General features: G+C 37.7%; 2 protein-coding genes across 15 annotated transcripts in view; both read left to right on the forward strand.

Moving 5' to 3' along the window:
• Positions 1 to 8,347, forward strand: part of LOC102222612 (neuron navigator 1-like) — a 63,052-nt gene extending 54,705 nt beyond the window's left edge. For 10 of the 13 annotated variants that reach the window (XM_023324805.1, XM_023324811.1, XM_023324808.1 and 7 more), the window contains 12 exons: positions 66 to 222; positions 376 to 574; positions 910 to 1,010; positions 1,099 to 1,194; positions 1,436 to 1,604; positions 2,235 to 2,470; positions 2,561 to 2,715; positions 2,808 to 2,879; positions 3,086 to 3,282; positions 3,383 to 3,501; positions 5,105 to 5,302; positions 5,387 to 8,347. In XM_023324805.1, the coding sequence (XP_023180573.1) occupies positions 66 to 222; positions 376 to 574; positions 910 to 1,010; positions 1,099 to 1,194; positions 1,436 to 1,604; positions 2,235 to 2,470; positions 2,561 to 2,715; positions 2,808 to 2,879; positions 3,086 to 3,282; positions 3,383 to 3,501; positions 5,105 to 5,302; positions 5,387 to 5,464 (1,777 nt within the window). In that variant the 3' untranslated portion in view covers positions 5,465 to 8,347. The remainder of the gene's footprint in view (positions 1 to 65; positions 223 to 375; positions 575 to 909; positions 1,011 to 1,098; positions 1,195 to 1,435; positions 1,605 to 2,234; positions 2,471 to 2,560; positions 2,716 to 2,807; positions 2,880 to 3,085; positions 3,283 to 3,382; positions 3,502 to 5,104; positions 5,303 to 5,386) is intronic. The other 3 variants (XM_023324806.1, XM_023324812.1, XM_023324813.1) reach the window with 3 other exon arrangements.
• Positions 8,348 to 8,689: 342 nt separating this feature from the next.
• LOC102222362 (myosin-binding protein H-like) lies at positions 8,690 to 20,505 on the forward strand. Of its 2 annotated transcripts, XM_023325019.1 has the most exons (13): positions 8,690 to 8,923; positions 10,236 to 10,283; positions 10,423 to 10,488; positions 10,574 to 10,708; positions 11,933 to 12,100; positions 14,905 to 14,993; positions 15,078 to 15,273; positions 15,354 to 15,493; positions 16,337 to 16,496; positions 18,013 to 18,149; positions 19,119 to 19,305; positions 19,425 to 19,478; positions 20,173 to 20,505. In XM_023325019.1, the coding sequence occupies exons 1-12, from the start codon at positions 8,764 to 8,766 to the stop codon at positions 19,454 to 19,456; spliced, it is 1,518 nt and encodes a 505-aa protein (XP_023180787.1). In that variant the 5' UTR covers positions 8,690 to 8,763; the 3' UTR covers positions 19,457 to 19,478; positions 20,173 to 20,505. The 2 variants fall into 2 exon arrangements, with proteins under 2 accessions (XP_023180787.1, XP_023180789.1); XM_023325021.1 differs by lacking the exon at positions 10,236 to 10,283.
• Positions 20,506 to 21,035: the final 530 nt, after the last annotated feature.

Consider the following 21,035-nt stretch of genomic DNA (forward strand, 5'->3'; position numbering starts at 1 on the left):
TTTTGGTATTTTCAATCTGCTTGGTTTTTCTAGTATCTTTAGTGATGTAATCTTTTGTTTTTCAGACTCTGTGAAGGAGATGATGTGGAGGATGATAAAGTTGTAACAGAGCTGCGCTCAGAGCTGTGGGAGAAGGAGCGGAAGCTGACAGACATCCGCCTGGAGGCTTTAAGCTCTGCACATCAGCTGGAGCAGCTGCAGGAGGCCATGACCAACATGCAGGTATGTGCTTGTATATTTATGAATTTTTTATGCTGAATACGTAAATATTTAAGTATTCACTACAACCAGAAAGCTTCAGAGTATCTTTGCAAGTATTCACAGCACATTTTTTAAAATACCTGTCCTGAAATGGTTGCGATTTTGTTTTTGCAGATGACAGTGGAGAACCTGAAGACTGAGAACGATAAGCTGAAGACAGGTAGTCTGTCTCCCTGTCCGTCTCCTGGACCCTCCAGCTCTGTGTCCCAGTCCTCGGGTCTCACAGCTCTGGGGAGTTCATCCCCCCGTCAGTCAGTTGCCATGCACATGCCCAAAAGCTACAGCAGAGGGCTGAGTGAGGGGAGCAGCTCAGGTACAGTCCAGTCTCTGACAGGAAGAGTAAAAATAGAACAGGGTGATGGATAACTAGGCCTAGCATGTAAGGAATAGTGATAGACTGGACAACTTAAAAAAAATACCTCTGAAAAAATTCTATATCCTAGAATCTAAGTGCAGCTAATATAAGTTTAAAGTTTATGGAAAATGATTTTCTTTCAAAGTTGAAGGTCCTTATTAAAACACAAACATTGTGAAGAGCAACAGTAATTCACCAATTTGTTAACTATTTTTAATTTAAAAAATGTTTTCTGATTTTTCTTAACTGTTGAGTTTGAGTTCTGCTTTTTTTCTGTTATTTTTACTCCTTAGCAGATGTCCACTCTGCTGATTCGCTCAGCCTTTCCTCACAGAGAGATGACCACCGTGTCAAAGTGGTTGTTTGTGTGGCGGATTTACGGGTTTTTAAAGATGTGAGCACGTTGTTCTTTCACTTTAAGTCATTTTTTATGAATAATTATATATTCTGTGACACCTAATACTTGCACTTTGACTCAACAGGAGGCTAAACCGCAGGATTTTTTCATTGGTACTGTCAGGGTGAATGGCAGGATGGACTGGGTCATGTTGGATTCTGCTGTCAGCCAGGCTTTCAAAGTGAGATACTGTGTTCAGAAATTGCATTTTAGGTTTTCGCTATTTAAAAAAAGGCATTTGTCTGGACAAGGATGTCCAAACATAGTTGAGTTCGTAGGACGACTAGTCCTGGGATAAATCAAATTTTTGTCAGTAACAGTCAACCTAATTGTAACAAGTGTTGAAACCTATCTGTAAAGAAGTGCTTTTTTATTTAAACTGAAATATCTTTTTGGTGTGTTTTTTATGGATTTGATTCCAGGTCTATATAGCCAAAGTGGACCCCACCTCCAGCCTGGGTCTTTCTACAGACTCAGTCTACAGTTACAGCATGGGCCACATTAAACGAGTGCTGGGAGGCGAAGCTCCTGAGACACAACCGTCTCGTTGCATGTCACGAGGCCCCAGCAGCATCACTGTGGCACTAAAAGGTCTGCAGAGTTGATCAACTCATGATTTCCAACATAAAAACCATTAATTATTTTTCAACAGCTCTGAATTTGAATTGGAATTATTATGCAGTGTTTAAACTCAAAATGCAAATTCTCTTTTAGATTTGCCCCACCAAAAAAACATGGGTTTGTAGTCCTTCCTTCTCCATGTTTGCAGGTTTGGTAGGTGAGCTGTACTGTTAGCAGCAGTGCAGGCAGACCTTTGAGCAACATGATCTTAGTGCTGTCAGATCCTCTTGGTCAACCAGCCTCAGACACATGGGCCCCAAAGAAGTGTAAAGCGGATCCCTCCCCTGCAGCCTGGGGGTTGGGCATACAGACTTCCCACACTTGAACCAAAGTTATTTTCAGAGTGAAGTGCTTGAGCTTAGTGAGGCTTATGAAGGACATGCGAGGTGATAAAAATCTATCTTCAAAACATCACTCTGCCAAAGAACAACCTGTTGAAATACATATTCCATGTGTTAAAAATTTCAGCCGAAGTTTAAAGCTACACTTTATCATCCCTCTTTTATGTTTTTCACACAGTTAATAGGCAGTAATCAGCTGAATTGTTTATCGCAGCAGTTCTTTATCAGGTCATTCTCGCTTCCTCTCATTAAAATGCAGGTTTAAAGGAGAAGTGTGTGGACAGCCTTGTGTTTGAAACTCTCATACCTAAACCCATGATGCAACATTACATCAGTCTTCTACTCAAACATCGCCGTCTCATCCTGTCTGGACCGAGTGGGACGGGAAAGTCTTACCTAGCTTCCCGGTTGGCCGAGTACCTGGTGGACCGCAGTGCTCGTGAAATCACAGACGGGATTGTGATCACTTTCAACATGCACCGGCAGTCATGCAAGGTAACAGAGACTGATGTTTTATTATGATCAATATGTTATTAAGGTTATTTGGTCTGACAAGGTGTCATTTTCACCATTGTTTTTACCCAGGATCTACAGCTTTATCTTTCCAACTTGGCCAATCAAATAGATCGGGAAACCAGTTCATCAGAAATCCCATTGGTGGTTATTTTAGATGACATTCATGATCCGGTTTCCATCAGTGAACTTGTTAATGGTGCTCTAACCTGCAAATATCACAAATGGTAAAAATTTGTGATAAATTTGTGATACTGAAATCATATTCAGAGATTATGTTGAAATGGTTTTACATCTGTAACTTTGTCTGTGCATTTAGTCCCTACATTATTGGAACCAGCAATCAGCCAGTGAAGATGACGGCAAACCACAGCCTGCATCTAAGCTTCAGGTTGGTTTTAGATGAAAGCTTGATAAAGATAAAGAATATCCTTTTCATAATGTTGTAGACCACATATATCAAGTCTGACATTATAACATCTTGGTCTCTACTTTTACTTGCATTCATGTAATTTCTTGCTTTTCTATTTGTGCAAAATTATCTTACTAGTTTTCATTGTGTGAAATATTTGTGCACATTTTTTGTTGTTGTTTCAGAATGGTGACCTTTTCCAACAACGTGGAACCAGCTAATGGCTTCCTCACACGGTATTTGCACCGGAAGTTGATGGAGTCAGAAGATGAAAGGAGCTTAAATAACGAAGACCTCATCAGGGTTTTAGACTGGGTTCCTAAACTGTGGTATCATTTGCACACCTTCCTTGAGAAGCACAGCACATCAGACTTTCTCATTGGTATGGAAAACACAAAAAAGAAAACCCCTATTATAACTTTTTCTTCGGCAATTATGTGTGTGATTTATATGTCTTCTCTTCTTTTTTGACTTCTCTTCAGGCCCTTGCTTTTTCCTGTCTTGCCCAGTTTCAGTTGATGAATTTCGGTCTTGGTTCATTGATCTGTGGAACCACTCTATTATTCCATACCTGCAAGAAGGAGCAAAAGATGGTGTCAAGGTAAGATATCTTCACACATGAGGAATTTTCTGAAGTAGGATATTTAGCACTGCTGGGATCAGAGCACCAGCACAGCAGGCATATGAAGGAAGAGTATGCTAAATTAAATTATTTTAAGGCTATAAGCCCACCAATATTTCAATCTATTAAAATGAGGCTGAAGTAGTAATTACTGACCTTGGCACTGGGTGATCATTATCACATATTTAAAGTAGAATAATAGATTTCTGTAATTTCCCCAGGGTTAGCTTTTTGACAACACATTAATTAAAATGGAAATAATGTAAAAAAGAAAGAGCTAGTAGATGCTGAACTCAATGGATTTGTTAGTAATCCAACTAACACATACTATCTATTTTCCACTGATAAGAAGTAAAGCAGGCAAAAATAAACATGCGTTACACTGAAAAAGCAAATGAAGCCCACTTGCTAATTTAGTGAGCTTGTAAATATCAGAAAAAAACAAATGGTACATCCGTTTACCATTTGTCTAGATCAGCGTTTCCCAATTCCGGTCCTCAGGCCTCCCTGTTTTAGGTGTTTCCCTTCTGCTACACACCTGGATTGAATATATGGGTGATCAACAGGTTTCTGCAGCACTTGATGGTCATGCAATCATTTGAATCAGCTGCTCTGGAATAGAGGCACATCTAAAACATGCAGAGCAGGGAGGCCTGAGGACCGGAATTGGGAAACGCTGGTCTAGATAATCCAAATATCTACAGATTATGTCATAAAGCAGTGATATTCTTAAAGAAAGTTGCTAATGGACGTGTTGCAAAGTGTGTACTGGAAACAAAAACGGTTATTAATGGCAGTTCTGAATGTGTTGCCAGTCCGCTGACCCAGTTGGACAAACTTTCTTAATGGGTTTTCTAAGGTCCATCCCGGTAGATGCAGAAAGCTTGCATCTTTCTGCAGTGAAAGTGCAGTAAAAGTGCTGTCTGGACGCCAAGATCCCCACCAATGAGTAAAAGGACAGATTCACGGATTGGGTTGCCACGCAAATCAGTATTTTGATTTAAAGATAATCATGAATTTATCATACAGTGAATTTCTACATTAACTATGTATATTGACAGACATCGAGACAAAACCTTTTTTTGAACATAACAGCAAAAAAAACATTAAATAACTTCATTTTGAAGCTTGTGATTATCACTGACATAGTTCAACCTAAAAGTTCTTCAAGAACATTTTGAAGAGAGAGAGACCTGTCGTTTTTATAGATAAAAGTTGAAATCTGGTGTGTATGTGTGGGTTGTCTTGGAGCAAAATTTCCTTCTGTCAGCCAGGACAGATAACTATCCCCAAGCCGAGTATTTCCTCAATTCAGTGTTATGCTTTTTATTGTGCTGTCCAGTGCTCCTCTTTATGAAACTACAGCACTGCAGAGAACAGCAGTATACTAGACAAAGATGCAGAGAAACTGCTGAACAATGACATATAGTGATGTTCATTAGGCTGCACAGAAAAAAACACCAGATCCTACAAATTATCTGCTATTTTTAAAGTCTTTGACCTCTTTTATTTCAGTACAGTTTGTCTTTCAGTGATGACTTCATGCCTTACATTGCATTTCTGGGTGTTTGCACCTCTTCAGGTTCATGGCCAGAAGGCAGTATGGGAGGACCCGGTGGAGTGGGTGAGGGGCACCTTGCCATGGCCGTCCGCCCAGCAGGACCAGGCGAAGCTATTCCATCTACCTCCTCCCAGCATCAGCTCTAGTAGCCCATGTCAGTCGAGTGAGGAGAGGCCTCACAAAGAAACTCCGTCCAGCTCTATGGAATCTGATCCTCTGGTAGGAAAGAATGTGACATGCTATGAACTTTGTGTCACTTTTTTGATATGCATTCTTGTTTCTGAATTATTTCCTTTTTTGCAGATGGCAATGCTTCTGAAACTTCAAGAGGCTGCTAACTACATTGAATCTCCAGATAAAGAAGATCTGCCTAAGCTCTGAACAGATAACTCAGACTTAATGACCCACCAGTAAAGATTTTACTTTATTTTATGTGTTTCACTGTGTCGGAGCAGTGTATGATCTGGAAGAAATGGACTTTGGGAAATGATTTTGAAGAGAGTTTAACTATCATTACCATAGAGAGTTGATGAAACTTTTCAATTTAGACTCAGATTATTAAAACACATGCATATATGAACACTGAAGCTCTAATAAATAGAAAGCTATATTCTGTAACAAGACTATGTAAAACAATTTACCACCACATTTGCCCTAAGTACTATTAGATTGGTGCTAACTGTTTACGCTGAAATCCATTGGTGTTTGCACCAAATCAGGGGATTCCTACAAAGAACATGCACCGTCCATCCTGTTTTCTCCTTAAGTGCATCCTGGGATAGTGAGTTCTCATCAGATGACTCTTACCTTAATAGCATTGACCTTGTTTTGGAAAAGAGTATGACAGCATGACAGACACTACTGTTAAACGCAAAAGTCTTTGGTACATATCTACTGTATACAGAAAGCCTTTGAAGGCCAATTCTTAATACATATGCAATCTTGAACTTTACAACTCCAGCAGGTAAACAATGCCTTAACAGCAGAGATGTTCATGTCACCTCAACCTAAGCAGAGTTTACTGGTGCTTTCATCAATATTATTACCACTGTTCAGTCAGGAATTCTTTATTTCCCCAAGTTCCTATATATTGTAGTTTCAGTTCATCATTATAATTTTATAATGAAAATGATTAAACTTTTTTTTTATTATTTCATAGGAATACATTGCTGTCATACTCTTTTATATAAAACTGAGCTTAAATATAGATGTGATTTAATTGCTCCACTTTTATGAAGCACTTAACAGAGTTTTATTTCATAGAAGACAAGCAGTGCCACTAAGGTTGCCATAAATATCAGGTATGAGATACTTACTACACAGGGATAACATAAGATAAGAAACACTGTTTGATCAAAACAAATAAGTGAATGCTCACTGTATCCAATTTAGATTGTAATTTATCTTCAAAAGAGCACATTTGTTTCAAATGTTCCCCATGACATTGTGTATATAATGTGTACAATCAGGCTGTGTTGCCGTTTATTTATCTGCATTAGTTGGTGCAAAAAATCTAATATACTGAACCAAATATTTTACTTTAACTTTGCATATTGACTGTCAACTTAGTTTAAGTTCAGCTATGAATGTTTATGAAACACTTAAGTGTACAATAATATCATGTAGTAGGTGCTCTTCAAAGAAGCCTTATCAAAGTACTTCAAAACACGTTTAACAATGGCTGAGCAGAGCGACTCTAAAGCTGCACATGGTGAATTCATCCACCACAGTTGTTACACTTTACAAACTGAACAGTCTCTCACCAGTCATGCACATTAGTATCGGTTAGATTTGTATGATGCTTTAAAAAAAAAAAGGCCCCAAAATGTTTTAGGATTGTATTGCAGAGTAGGTTAGCAAAATGTTAAATGGAAATATGACTTTACATGTTAAATAGTGTTGAAGACGTTCTGAAGTAACTTGAGACAATGTGTCATGTGTACCCTCTTCAATGTCGTACAGCATTCTTCTGAGAATAATCTGGGTACGCGACACAGCAAAATAGTGTTATATAGACACAGACATAAACTTTATTAGGTGCTCGATGTAGAATTGTGTAAAGAGGTCCTTATGAAGTACATGAAATGTAGGATATATGGTTGTGCAATATCCATCATCCCAAACTGACCATTATTTTAGCTGATTGAATGTTGGACAATTTTAATGACAGCAGGATAAGGAAGTGTAACCATTTAGATTGTGTTTCTGCTGCTTTGGCTGGTACAAATTATTTGATTGAAGAGAAAACAATACCAGTTAGCTTCATTGCTGTAAATATTCCAGGTATCAAATGGCCAGTGGCCACACTCCAACCCGTTTCTGCAGGTTGACTAAAGCCATCAGGTCCAGCTTTTCATCTCATTTTCTGGTTGTTGTGCCTGTTGCTCTGTATAAACTGTGATTTGTGTTTGCTTACTGGTGTATCAGGACTATGCAGCAACTTCTACTGGTGTTGGCAATTGGCAGAGGTCTTAACTTCACATGCAGTTAGTTGCTTTGTGCTCTCATCTAGTCTTTCCTAAGTTCCTGATTTGGATCAAAATGCATCACAAGAAAACAAGTGATAAAAGTTTGTTTCAGCCAGTCAGACATAGCCTTAAAGTAGTTGGAATTTAAAGACGGGGTTCAAAAGATAGGTAAGAATTGTAAGCTGTTTGATACATTTTATGTTTGTGAATGACAAGAAGAAGAAGAAATGTAACTTAAGCTATGAATTGTCAAAGACAATTTAAGATCAAACTGAGCCTAAATCAGTTCTAAATCTGATTTCTTAGGCCAATACAGGTTGCTGAATAGTCATATTTTTGCAAAGCTTGTTGTGGACTAAACTAAGATTTAAAAAAAGCTATGCTGTTTGTAATGTCACGGATGTGCATATGTTAAGGGTTGATAGGTGTTGTAAATGCATGTAAACTTGCCGTGTGATGAGACAAAAAAGTTCACCTTACCATATACTTTAGAAAAAAAATCATTAGACATTTTCTTTTTTAAAATACTCAAATATTTGATATTTCTTTTTTTAAATAATCCTTTGTAAAACTTGATTTATCTACTTTGTACAGGACATCGATGTAAAGACTGTAAATACAGTTGGTCAACATTCTGGATGCAGCAACAATTGTTGAGGTGGAAAAAGAAAGCATACTATAGAAAAATATATTTGATCAGAGCTGGGTCCAATAGATGGATAAATGGTGCTCCTGAAGGCTTTCATCCACTCATCACTGTTTGTTGGCATTTAATAAAATACATGTCATATTTATTTCTTGTCCTAATGTGTGCATTTTGACTCCAAAAACATTATAGGTAAAGTACTTGGATAGATCTGATTTTATTTGCAGATAAAATTTATGTATATAGGTTGTCTCTGAGATGTAAAATCTCATTTAGAAGAGAAATCTGTTTTGATAAAATACAGCAACTAGTAATGAATGTAAACTTTATCAGGCAGACTAATTGCAAAAGATGTTGTCAAGAAAGATTTAAAGATGCTGATTCTCTCTTTGACATGACGTTCTTAGTCATCCATCATGTTTAGTATCTATTACATGCAGCTCATTAAAGGGGCGGCGACTCATCGTGCAGAGCGGTATATAAGCCTGGTATCCCCCAGAGAAATGATGGCATTGGATACAGTCTGAAGGACTTAACTGAGTTGGGAATTCGCTGCGACCTCCAACATGCCGTCCAAGCCTGCCCCGATCAAGAAGGCGGCCAAGAAAGAACCAGAGAAAAAAGAGGAGGAAAAAGCCCCAGAGCCGGCTCCCGAACCCGCCCCGGAGCCTGCTCCCGTCGAGGAAGCCCCCGCCGCTGCAGCTGAGGGAGAGGCCCCTGCCGAGGGTAATGTCGGCAGCGGCGTGGCACCACGCTGACTTATTCAGGGCAAACAATAGTTTAAATTAGTTTTTTTTCTCCGTGGAGGATCCTTGGATATATTTATAAGAAGTTAAATTAATCGTAATATGTGTGTGCCCGTCTTGGTAAGATCTCCGTTACCTTTACGCACGTGTGAGGGTGCCTATACTTTCTATTGAGAATTCCCAGGCTTTTAAAATCAACCAGAGAGCATCGCAATAATTACATCTAAAGTGCCTTCTTTCACTGGCTTCCACGCATTTATGGAAATTAGCTGTTAATTGCACATTATTTAATAAGCATTCAGGTGAAGGACTCATTAAAACGTAGTTTGTTGCTTCTTTTTGTAAAAAAAAAAAAGAAGACATTATTTAGATATATTTAATCGAATCACTCTAAAATCTACTCACGCTTTACTGCTTTAACTAATAGAGCTGAGTTGCCGCTTCTGCTGCAACATTTTATTGGTTTGTTTTCTTTGATTGCTAATGCTTTACTGCATTATAAGCGATTTGAAATCTATATTTACTTGTTACAGCCTATCACTTGTTTCTGGTTGTTATGGCAAATTCGCCATGTGGATGGCCAAGCCAGTTAGCTATATCCGCCAGCGCTTTACTGTCCTATAGAGTTCCAAAAGTGCCAAAACGTGGCAGAAATGATGGTTTATCAAATAAGACTGATTGGTCAACCTTAACCCTAACCAATCATCTTGACTAGAACAGTGTTGAATTCATTCACTAACTTTCAGAGTTAAGGTTTAGAGTTAAGATAAATTCATGATGTGCTGCAACACACCCCCATAAAATAATAGAATACACAGTGAAATATTACTATATACTGTTCTGCATATGCTTATTAGGTACTTTTGGTTCCACATATTAGTCATCTGCTGCACCTGTTACTGAGGAATCATCAGCTGCTTCTGCAGCAACTGTGGTCCCTGCTAAAAGTATAACAGCAAGCAAGTGGAGCATCTAATCTTAAACCAACCTCCTATTACAGGAAAGCTAGCTTCTCTTAATTGTAGTGTCTTTTACTAACTTCACCAGCTGTACCTGCTGCAGAGGAAACACCCGCTAATGCTGCTTATGTTAAAATTCAAAAACCGAAATAGGAAGATTATAAGCCGTCATCTTATTCTCGCTAAAGCTCAGCTCACTATTTGGCTTCTTTATTGTAATTTCTCAAGCTGACAGTTGCAAGACACGCATAGTCATTTGTCAAAACATGTCCCATCTGCTTAAAGCACTAATTAATAATATATAACATTTAATAATAGCTGCTTCTGCTTCAGCCACAGAGAGCGCTGCTCCAGCTGCAGAGTCAGATGCTCCTGCTGACGGTAAACCACCCTGGAAAAGTGTTTATATACTCTCAGATTTTTATTTAAAATATGAGGTCAAATGTACACAAAACTTGCTGTAAATTAAAACTGCTAATTATTGTTGCAAACAATAAAACATTTCTCTTTTCACCATCAGGAGAAGCTCCTGCTGAGGCACCTGCACCAGAGCCTAAGCCACCCACTCCACCTCCTCCACCCAAAGGTGAAACTCTGCTCCAAAAGAAAAAGATCAATAAGAGCAAAATCATCTTTAGCTAATTAACCAATGTTTCAATGACTATTCCTAGAGCCCACAAGCGCCCCTGTGGATCTGTTTGTTGAAGACAAAAATGACAATTCAGTGACCATCATTTGGAGCCAGCCTGAGACCATTGGGGACTCTGGTCTGGACGGATATGTCATTGAAGTTTGCAAGGATGGAAGTAAGTCCCTCTCTGCCTTGAACCGTGTGCACTAAAAGGCTGACCTCTGTGAAAACAGACAGCTGATTTTGGTTTTGGCATGTGCAAGTATATTAAGGTCTCAGTTTTCAACACAATCTCTAATAGTATTTTAGATCCATTGAGGAAAAAGTGAAATTGGTGTTTTAATGTGGGTCAGCCGGATCAGTTGCAGCTGTCCCTGAAGTGTCAGCCTCTCAGTTATATCATGAGCTACCTAACTTCTCCCTAGAAGGGAAGAGGCATTTCAGCGTTGGTGTGGTCCTGCTGGACGTCCTGCTTTTAGACTTACAGTAGTAGGCTAATCTCAGCAGTGGCTGAGTGAAGGCTTCATTTAGCAAACACACACAAAGTGATTAGTTGTTAAATACACAATTTTTATGTACTATGTACCATTATTTCAATTACAAAAGTTTGCAGTATGCCGTCTGTACTAGGCATTTTTTACCTAAACTCTCCCAAAAAGCTATGCTAACCTTCTGCCTTTGTAGTGAAGGGGCAAAAACATTCACTGCTGGGCAGAAAGTTAAGAGAAAAAAAAATTTCAATTAAAAAAAACAGAATTGTAGACCAAATAGTCTAGACTAAGATTACAATGTACAGAATGCTATAATCAAACAAATAAAAGAGTTGCTTTTTTTAATTGTAATTTTTTTCAATTAAACACATTGTAAATGTCAGTACCTGAAGAAAACATAACAACAATGATTAGTTAAACTTTGGACTCCTTTTGACTTTGCATCTCTAGCAGTTCATGCAAAATGTGTTTTGTCAACTGTAGACATTGTCCATAGCTGCTGGGTGTTATTTTCTTGCAAAGTAAACATAGTTTTATTTCTAGTTCAGACATTCATGAGGGGCAACAATGTCAATCAACGCGTACTTCTCTGGAAAAGTGATGTTAAAGCAGTAGAAAAGCAACAAGCAAACAAAAATGTTTGTATGAAAGCATTCATTGTGAGCATTGTTATCTTAATAATGCCAACAAATGAAAAAAAATCTAAACAAAACTGTATTACTTTAAATCAGTTTGTCTGCTTGTCTGGAAAACATTTTAATGGTTAGAAAAAAAATCCAATTAGAGCAAATGTGTTTTTTGTTGGGGGGTCCAGAAAGAGAACCATATCTTAATGTAATTTCTATGAAATAGCTCCTGCATTCATAGAACATTCAATAAACTTCATTATATGTCAATTTTCCATCCAGCTGAGGACTGGAAAGCAGTCAACCAGGATCTGCAGAAGTCCAGTCGCTACGTCATCAAGAACCAGACCACCGGTGACCGCCTGAAGATCCGTGTGGTGGCTGTGAATGAAGGAGGCCGCAGCCCCCCTGTCACCCTCCCAGAGCCCGTACTGGTGAAGGAAGTTGCAGGTAAGAAAAGCTTTTTCTTTGTTTTTTGGGGGCAGAGGACTAAAAGCAAAAAATTTGGACAAAAATTTTTGTCCAAATTTTATTTACATGCTAACCTTATTTAACAAAGTTGAAGCTGCATCAGTAAAACATGTCAGCGCAGGAGTAAGGACAACAAGGCAAACCAGTGGACAAATACATGATACAAAGATGTAAAGAAGCCATTATTACAGAAGACAAAACACAAAATGTGTAATGTGTTAAGGCTTTTTCGCAGGTGCAACCATTTTGGAACACATTAAATTTGGGTTTGGCCCAAATATTTCACATTTATTAATTTAGTAGGATGGGTTGCAAAGTCCTGCCAGTATCTCTGTTGCCTTGTAATGGGTTGGCTCCAATTTAACCTAATGACCACTGGAAGTGGGGACCAGCTGATGGATGGATGAATGGATGGATGGATGGAGTTGTAAAGTGCAGAAAAAGCTCAGCAATGTTTTATTCTCGACTTCCCTCTCCTGTTGGCACATACCTGCAGCATTAATGCGATAAAACCGTGTCCCGATGACTCCCTTCCATGATTAGCTGAAATACTGTTCTAACCTGCTGGATTGTGAGATTAAACTGACAGTTTTCAGGATCCTCTACACCTAACAGTGTTAATCTGTGGCAGTTTCAGGTAAGATGACGGTTGGATTCTGAGGATTTGAAAAAATGAGCTGTGTAGCTTTCGTTATCTCTCTGATTGTTTTTATGCTTAAAGAAGAAGAGGCAAAGTGGGAGGAATGGCAACATGATCCGGACTCAGCTGGCAGCAGACAGTGTTCACCAAACCAGATGGTCCACAATTAGCAACAAATTTGTTAATGGTTTCTGGCAGAATTGCTACACGTATTTGGAAAATAGCTGCGATATACCTGCTGGTAGCAAATAGTTTTTACTGAGAGTCTGTAGTGCATAAAGATCTCTGCCAGGATTCATGCTGAGGAAAGGGTCAGGCTAATTTCTGCAAGATTGATGGTGTCAAGTGATTGGACCTAAAGCAGGTGGGGGCTGTGAAGAGAAGTGGGGGTGGTGAATTCCAGCAGGGCCTGTCTCCCAGAAACAGGGTGATGACTCTGACTTCTCAGATGGCACCCAAATCTCATAGCAGCTCTTGCAATTTACTGTTTATTTTGCAACATGCTACAGACTTTACAGGGAAAGGCTCATTAAGCCTGATCACTATCTTTACTATGTCAAAAAGCCCTAACTGATAAGTTTATTTTAACTTTACAGCTATATATTTAATATAAAAATATAATTTTTTAAAACTTTTTTTACCAAATTTTACTCTATTCAATTGATTGTATGTCTATAAATTGGCTGCTGTTGAGCTGTAGCTAGTAGTTTCATATCATCTGCAAATTTGATCTCAAGGGTAGAGCTGACATAGTGAGTGCTATAGTATCCCTTCTTTATTTAGAGTCCTGACAAATGTAGTTATGCTGCACTCAGCAGGTGGTGAGCTCCAGCGAGATACTTCCAAGTCCCCAACAGTATGACTTCTGTATCACATCAGAAGTCATAATTACTAACTACCCATGATAGTCATTATATATATATCAAAGAGATTATCAGATACCTTCAACTTTTAATGAGATAGGACTTTATACAGAGGGCAAAGGAAGGAGGTAAACTTTTACAATTCATAAAGAATGTAATTTTATCATGTTTGAGTCTGTTGTCTAACCTGTTAAAGAAGATTTTATTTTTTCTATTGGTGAAAAACATTGAACACATACAAGAAAAACAAGAGAACATTTATCAAATTTGAAGATGGCAATTCAGAACTCTTGTCCAGTATTCATACTTCTTTGTTTGAATTGGACATTTTTATTTTTGTGCACGACCAAATAAGGAATGAATGAATAAATCAACCATACAATTGATGCAAAATGTGTTAGTTTACTTCTACTGGAAGTTAATTTTGTCATAACAGTCTGTTTCCAGTGTTAACGTTTTATGCTTTCAAAAAAAAAAACTTGAATATGTAGAAATGAACTGAATTGATTAAAACAAACATGAAGTTTAAAGCTGTTTATGCAACAAGTCATGACCCACTCTCACTCATCCAGGCACAAGTCAAGGTCACATTACTATGATTTTGAAGCTGTGCCATTAATCTTTCCTGATCATTGAAAAAGAATTTGACTATGCAAACTATTATCTCAATAAATTATTACAAATGATTGTGAGATGGTTATGATGGCAGACCTAAGTGTTTAAAAATGTAATTTATCTACCTCATGTAAAATATATTTCATCGTATAGATTTGGATATTGCAATCACATTTTCTTTATGAAGATCCTCTCTGTTTATTCTGGCATGCAGACAATATAAAATGTTTTGGTAGTTCTAACTAAACTAGAGCAGAGAACATTTTGCCTTATTTCATGTTTAATGAGGACAAGAAGAAGTAATTGTAAAGTTGATGTAAATATCTTTAGTGGTTTTAGCCATACTGTAAAGTAAAAGCAAATCCATCCACAAAATATATTTGTCTATTAACTGCACACCAATTTGTACCACATCCATGGATATAACTTCAGTTACATCAAAAGAATACTATGCACAGCTTAAATTGTCATTGTTGTCATTTGTACAAAATCCAGTTGGTTTCATGTTCTGCTTTTCTCTGGTCCAACCCCTGATATAAGGGAAAGCAGTATTTTAACCTTGGAATTAACCTGTTCTTTAAAAACCAAGACAAAACTAAATTCTGTATGAAGTTTTTTTTTTCTTACATAATTTATTGACTTATTTGTCACTTCTATTTCCTTAGATCGTCCAAAGGTCCGTTTGCCTCGTTTCCTTAGGCAGAGATTCGTCGCTCATGTTGGGGAAAAGATCAACCTGACCATCCCTTTCACAGTAAGCACACAATATCTACATGCAACACAACACAATATAAACATAATAAAAAGAATCAAAGCTCAATATATTTTTTTTTCTCAGGGTAAACCCAAACCTGAGGTGAGCTGGACAAAGAACGGCACGGCACTGGACAAAAAGAGAGTGAACGTCCGCAGCACCGAAAGAGACAGCATCCTGTTCATCCGTGCAGCCGAGAGAGATGACTCCGGAGTGTATGAGATATGTGTGAAAGTGGAGGGCTTTGAAGACAAGGCCTCACTGACCCTTCAGATTGTTGGTGAGTAAAATGAGCACACACAGAGGTGAGAATTAAAATGGTACAATCTGTTATTGATTTTTGTTAATCATGGCCCACAGAGCTGCCAGGGCCTCCTGCCTCTGTGAAGATTGTTGACACCTGGGGCTTCAATGTTGCTCTGGAATGGACTGCACCCAAAGACAATGGAAACACTGAGATCACAGGATATACAGTCCAGAAGGCTGACAAAAAGACTGGAGTAAGTTCTCAACATTAATGAGTTGTGTCAATAGTCTACAAAAAGTTTTAAATCATTTACAAATAAAAATCCAAAAACATTTGCATTCAGGGTTCCTCTGAGAACCACAACTTTTGTTTTAAGTACAGGTGCACATGTTTTGGGATATTTCTGTGGATTTTTTTCACTGGCATATTCCATTTCAGGATTGCAAAGCTGTTAGCTCCTTACACCTTTCCATCAGTTCTGACTAGATTTCCTGTCTCTGCAACAAAAAGCATCGCCACTAAGCAACTGTCCAATCACCATGTTTCATTGTGTGGAAGTTGTATTCAGGGTTGTGTCAGTTATTTACTACACCCCTTTGTAGTAAACAACTTTCTTCTGTATGTGTTGTTCCCTACGACTTGTGGCAAACTGCATACTTCTCATTGCTTTGTTTCAATAACTTTGTGGATTGCACGAGTAACAGCTTTCTAATTCTTCCACCTTAGCAGTGGATCTCTGCAGCTCCTCCGTGGTTCTCTTAGCTACTTCTCTGATTAATGTTCTTCTGGCTCATTGTGTCAGTTCAGAATTTTACTTGCAGTTGTGTAAACTCTTTTTTATTTTTCAGTTTCTCCATGAGCTTTTCAAAGCTTTCAATATTATTTAATAACCTAACCCTGATTTAAACTTCTCCATAACTTTATCATGCCATGACAAACCCTCAAAACCTCTGAGAACACCGACATTCATGCTAATATGCCTTAAACACGTGAACAGTATTGGCAGTATTGGAAGCTTGGTTCCTTCAGTATTTGTTTGGAGGTTGACAAGGCACTGTTTGCTGTCATTTTTTTTTTGTTTTGCTTTGTTTTCCAGGATTATTTCACTGTGTTGGAGCATTACCACAGACTGAATGCCACCATCTCTGACCTCATCATGGGCAACACTTACAAGTTCAGAGTATTTTCTGAGAACAAGTGTGGAATGAGCGAGTCGGCTGCTGTCACAAAGGAAGAGGCCAAGATCCTGAAGACAGGTAACAGTTTGTCTGCTGATATTAGCTACTTCCATTAATAAATAATGGGAGCCAATTGGTAAGAACGTGTTGAATGCACAAACTGCTCTCACTTTGCTCAGTTTAAAAGTCTTTGCTACATCAAATGAGATTCTTGTTCAAGTTATAGTTTTTATTACCAAAATATTGAATAAATAAATTATTTCTGAACAATGGCAGTAAAATGATGAAATACAGTAAGAGGGAGCACAGAAACAGAAATGGGTGCAGCACAGAAACCAGTTATTGATAAACATTAGCAGTATGTCCTTTTCACCGTTATTTTAAAATCTTTGTTCAGTAAGTTTTCAAGCACTGATAATCTGTACTGAATTCTTTCTTTCAAACTGTAACAAGTTTTCCAATAATTATCAGTAAACCACAGACTAACAGTTTACCAGGAAACTCTAGGGTACTCTAACGCAAACTAGTAGTAAATTTGTTTTACTACTTGTGAAGAGACACAACTGTTTGGAAATTAGGGTTTTGTGTCAGTTTCAGATTATTTAAGAAAATAACTTATTTCAACCCTCTACTTCATTTTATCTTTTTCATTTACTATTATTAGCTATATTTTTTATTCTAAATACTTTCTTAAAGTCACCTTAGGACCTCCCTTAAGTCCTTAGGTCCTTTATTTTCCCAAAAATAAAATATAAATGTACAGGAGTTTTGACAAATGTCACCTAAAGCAGTATTTTGCATACTTTGCATAAAAAAAGGTGAAAATGCTCCACCCTACTATAAATTAAAATAATGTTGGAGGAGGACAAAGCCCACTTCAGTGTCACAATGTGTTGGAGTTATGATTTATTTTTCCATTAGCTTTCACAAAAGCACAAGATACCAATCTGGGTCGCCCAGACATTGGCTGCAAAGTCAGCTCTGTCCTCCCATTGTTGTGGTATTAACATCCTCTTCTATGCTCAGACTTCCAAACAAAATGAAATCCTTAGGGTACTCTGGCTGTAGTCTGCTATTTTTGCCTATCGTCTTTTAGATTTTTTTAACCAGTGAACAAATTGTTAATCAGTCTCAAAATCTTAACCTTGGGTCATAAATTCACAAACTGTTGGAAGAGTTTGTATGATAGTGAGATAAAATGTTTTTTTTTTGTCTTCTAGGATACAAAGCATCTATCTTTTCACTAGCTTTTTAGTGACTTGAATGTTAATATATTATCCCTTAATTAATGGTTTTTTGGTTCTTATTAAGTATATTGTGTTAATGAGCCAATTTCACAAATTTATGGACTTTTATGTAAGTAATTTCAAATGTATAAAGGTGCAGTCCATCAAAATGGGGAACAAATTTTGTCTTGAAAAGAATTAATTGTTTGGAGACAATTGAGAAATGCTATTAAATAAATCATTCTGTTGGTGTTATTCAAGCATCATTTTTTTTTCTTGTATTACTCCCTAACTCAGATACTAAGCAGATTTTTTGAGGTAGGCAACATCAACACAAAGTAAACTCTAGACTGTTCTTGATTCTTCAGGTATCGACTACAAGCCTCCTGAATATAAGGAACATGACTTCTCTGAAGCACCAAAGTTCACCACATCTCTGAGCGACAAAGCCACCACTGTCGGCTACAGCACCAAGCTGCTATGCTCCGTCAGGGGATTCCCCAAGGTACCCTTGTAATTCTTCATGGTACATCCTGCAGTTCATAAGTTCAAAAATAATGCAAATAGGATATGAAGATTTTTGGGGGGGAAGAGGGGAGTTATCTTCAGAAGAACCGAGAAAGATTGAAATCTGTTCTTTGAAGTGACGTTTTCTATCGTGCTTTAGACATTTTGTAACCTGTTGATACTGCCGTGACCATAGACCCCAAAAGGTTTAGAGCTGAAATCCATTCGAGATTATGTACTTTATGTTGTAGCGCTCATTTAAAAACTTTTCTGTTTTTTTTTTTTTGACCGAAAGAAAATTTGTTGACTCTACACCACTAGCAACAGGCACACAGAATCAATAGGGCAAATCATTTGTTTAATGATTTTTCCACTATCACAGATATCAGAGTAATGCCTCATCTGTTGTCTGTTGTTTACCTGTGATATGAAATTATGACACTTTTATTGACACTGTCAAATGAGAGCAGATGGGATTGACTGTTTAAAGGTGTCTTAGAAGATCTCAAGGCATATTATTTTGTTATCAGATACTTACTTTGGCTGTTTGTCAGCATTCCCTTCATTGCTCTAGCATTGCTTGCAGTACACAGGCTTTGACTTGACAATGTGGAAGATATTCACCTGCCTTCATTAGCTTGCCACCTGAACCTCTCACCCTCTCTTTTGGCTAATAATCAGCTGGGTCACCAACAGGGCGAAATGTCAACAGAATTCTTTTTTGAGGCATGGGAAGAAGAGAAGCAGGGGGATGGGGAAGCTTGGTTGGATGTTTAACATTCTGTGTGGAGCCCTGGGAGGTTCTCACCATATCATTGTCATTAAAAGTCCCATACCAAGAGTGTACTGTGTGTCTTCTTCAATCAAAGTATGTTTTGTCTTGCCATTTGGCTCAAGTCTTGGAAAAGCACACTAATTGTTTTGCCGGTTTTGTGATGTGACATTGTGCTAATTTGTTTTCCAAAAGCCCAAGATTGAATGGATGAAGAACCAGATGATTATCGGAGATGACCCCAAGTTCAGGCAGATCTGCGTCCAGGGCATCTGTTCTCTGGAGATCAGGAAAGCTGGGAACTTTGATGGTGGTGTTTACTCCTGCAGAGCCAAGAATGATCATGGAGAAGCAATCATCAGCTGCAAGCTGGATGTCAAACGTAAGACCAGAATTTGAGGTTTTACCGTCGCTTTGAGTTTATTCATTAAACATGTGCTTTGTGTTTGCGCCAGTGTTTTAAGTTTCAACTGTAAATAACTTGAACTTTCTGTTTAACAGAGGCAGTAAATCCAGACGCGGACAAGAAATAGATGAACATCTTCATTAACACAGGTGACAAAATGATCTGAATTCTGTTTTTGCTTAATTTTTATACTCACTATGTATGGAAGTGAGTTCAAAATAGGTCTGTGGCAGTTGTACCTGGATCTTTATCACCCACATGCCATGCAAATAAAACTGTAAAACTCCATCTAGTTCAAGTGACACATATATAAGGGCTGAGGGAGCTCCAGCTTCCTCTATGACTTAAATGGAGAAGGGTGTCCATACATGGAGGTCACTAAACTTGGAATAGTTGGCCTCTCCCACTGACAGGGTCTAAGCGGCAGCACCCATAAATTAAATCTGTAATGTCTCCCGCTGCACTCAGTCAGGTGACTTAATCACATTTCCAAGACTCAGCAGCAGTGACAAGAATGTATTTCAGAACATACAGTAATTTAACATGTAAGATATTTTCTTCATACCGGTACAAGGACAATTTGGTGGCTTATGTTAATATAAAGTGTTTTAAGGCACTGATGTTGTGTATAAATGTTCTGCATATACTTCTAAATTGCAGGAAATATTCTCAGATCACTAAACAGCTGTTTTTTTGCTGTTGTTCTGTTGCAATCCTAAAATTAGGAGTAGAGGGTAAGGTCTTTGCAGTATAAGGTGTGTGTCACTTTTAGTGTTTCTAAAGCAGGTAACCATAACAATTAAAGCAAATGTTAAAGTTCAGGTTATCTCTCTGTCATCACAGGATCGGTTGGATTCCTGGAAGAACTTCTATCTATGGCTGGTGATTCCTTAGCCAACGGGTTTTAGCCTCTGACGTCTTACCGAGTAACATCTACTAAGATGAACAATTTTTGTCATCGCTTCATGCCTAGAACAAAAATATTAAGTCCACATCCATGTCCACAATTTGTTTTTCACAAGAATACTCTCATTAATAACTATTATCTTATGACCTCTTCAGACATTGGACTACTTAAACAACTTCCCAGTCTTACTCAGATGAATTTACTGTTCTTCATATTAGAACTACATGTAACATCTATGTGTTTATATCAATAAATAATTTAATTTCTGGTTTTGTTTTTATTATGGTGAAATTGTGTCACTTTTGCATTATAGGATTTAAAACATACATATTACTCAACTGTTAACTTATATATTTATACTTAATAATCCTGGCAGATGAGTTAAATATACTCATTTGGTCATAGTCATGCATGTACAACTATTTTTTCATTCGCAAGGCAAACTGACACATACTTCTTGATTTGTTAACAAAACAATTTGAAGTTTGTTACTGTGGCTAAGAAATGCATTATGACAAAGAAAATTAAATGGACAAACCTTACCATTAAAAGTTTAGGTAAAAGTTTACTAGATAGAATAAAGTGATAATCACTCTTTTTCAAAACAGAGACCCAATGCTATTGTAGAATGTGTTTGTCTCTTTGTGTTAAGACTCTAGCAGCAGGATTTGGGATGAACTGCAACTGCCTAGTTTTTTATGCCCTTAAGGACATAATCAAAAATAGAACCTACTACAAGGCCTGCACAAATTCTGCTGTGTCTCATTCTGAGTCAAGTAACACATTTCTTGTAATATTT

Source organism: Xiphophorus maculatus, chromosome 20 (assembly GCF_002775205.1).
Source record: "Xiphophorus maculatus strain JP 163 A chromosome 20, X_maculatus-5.0-male, whole genome shotgun sequence".
NCBI lineage: Eukaryota > Metazoa > Chordata > Actinopteri > Cyprinodontiformes > Poeciliidae > Xiphophorus > Xiphophorus maculatus.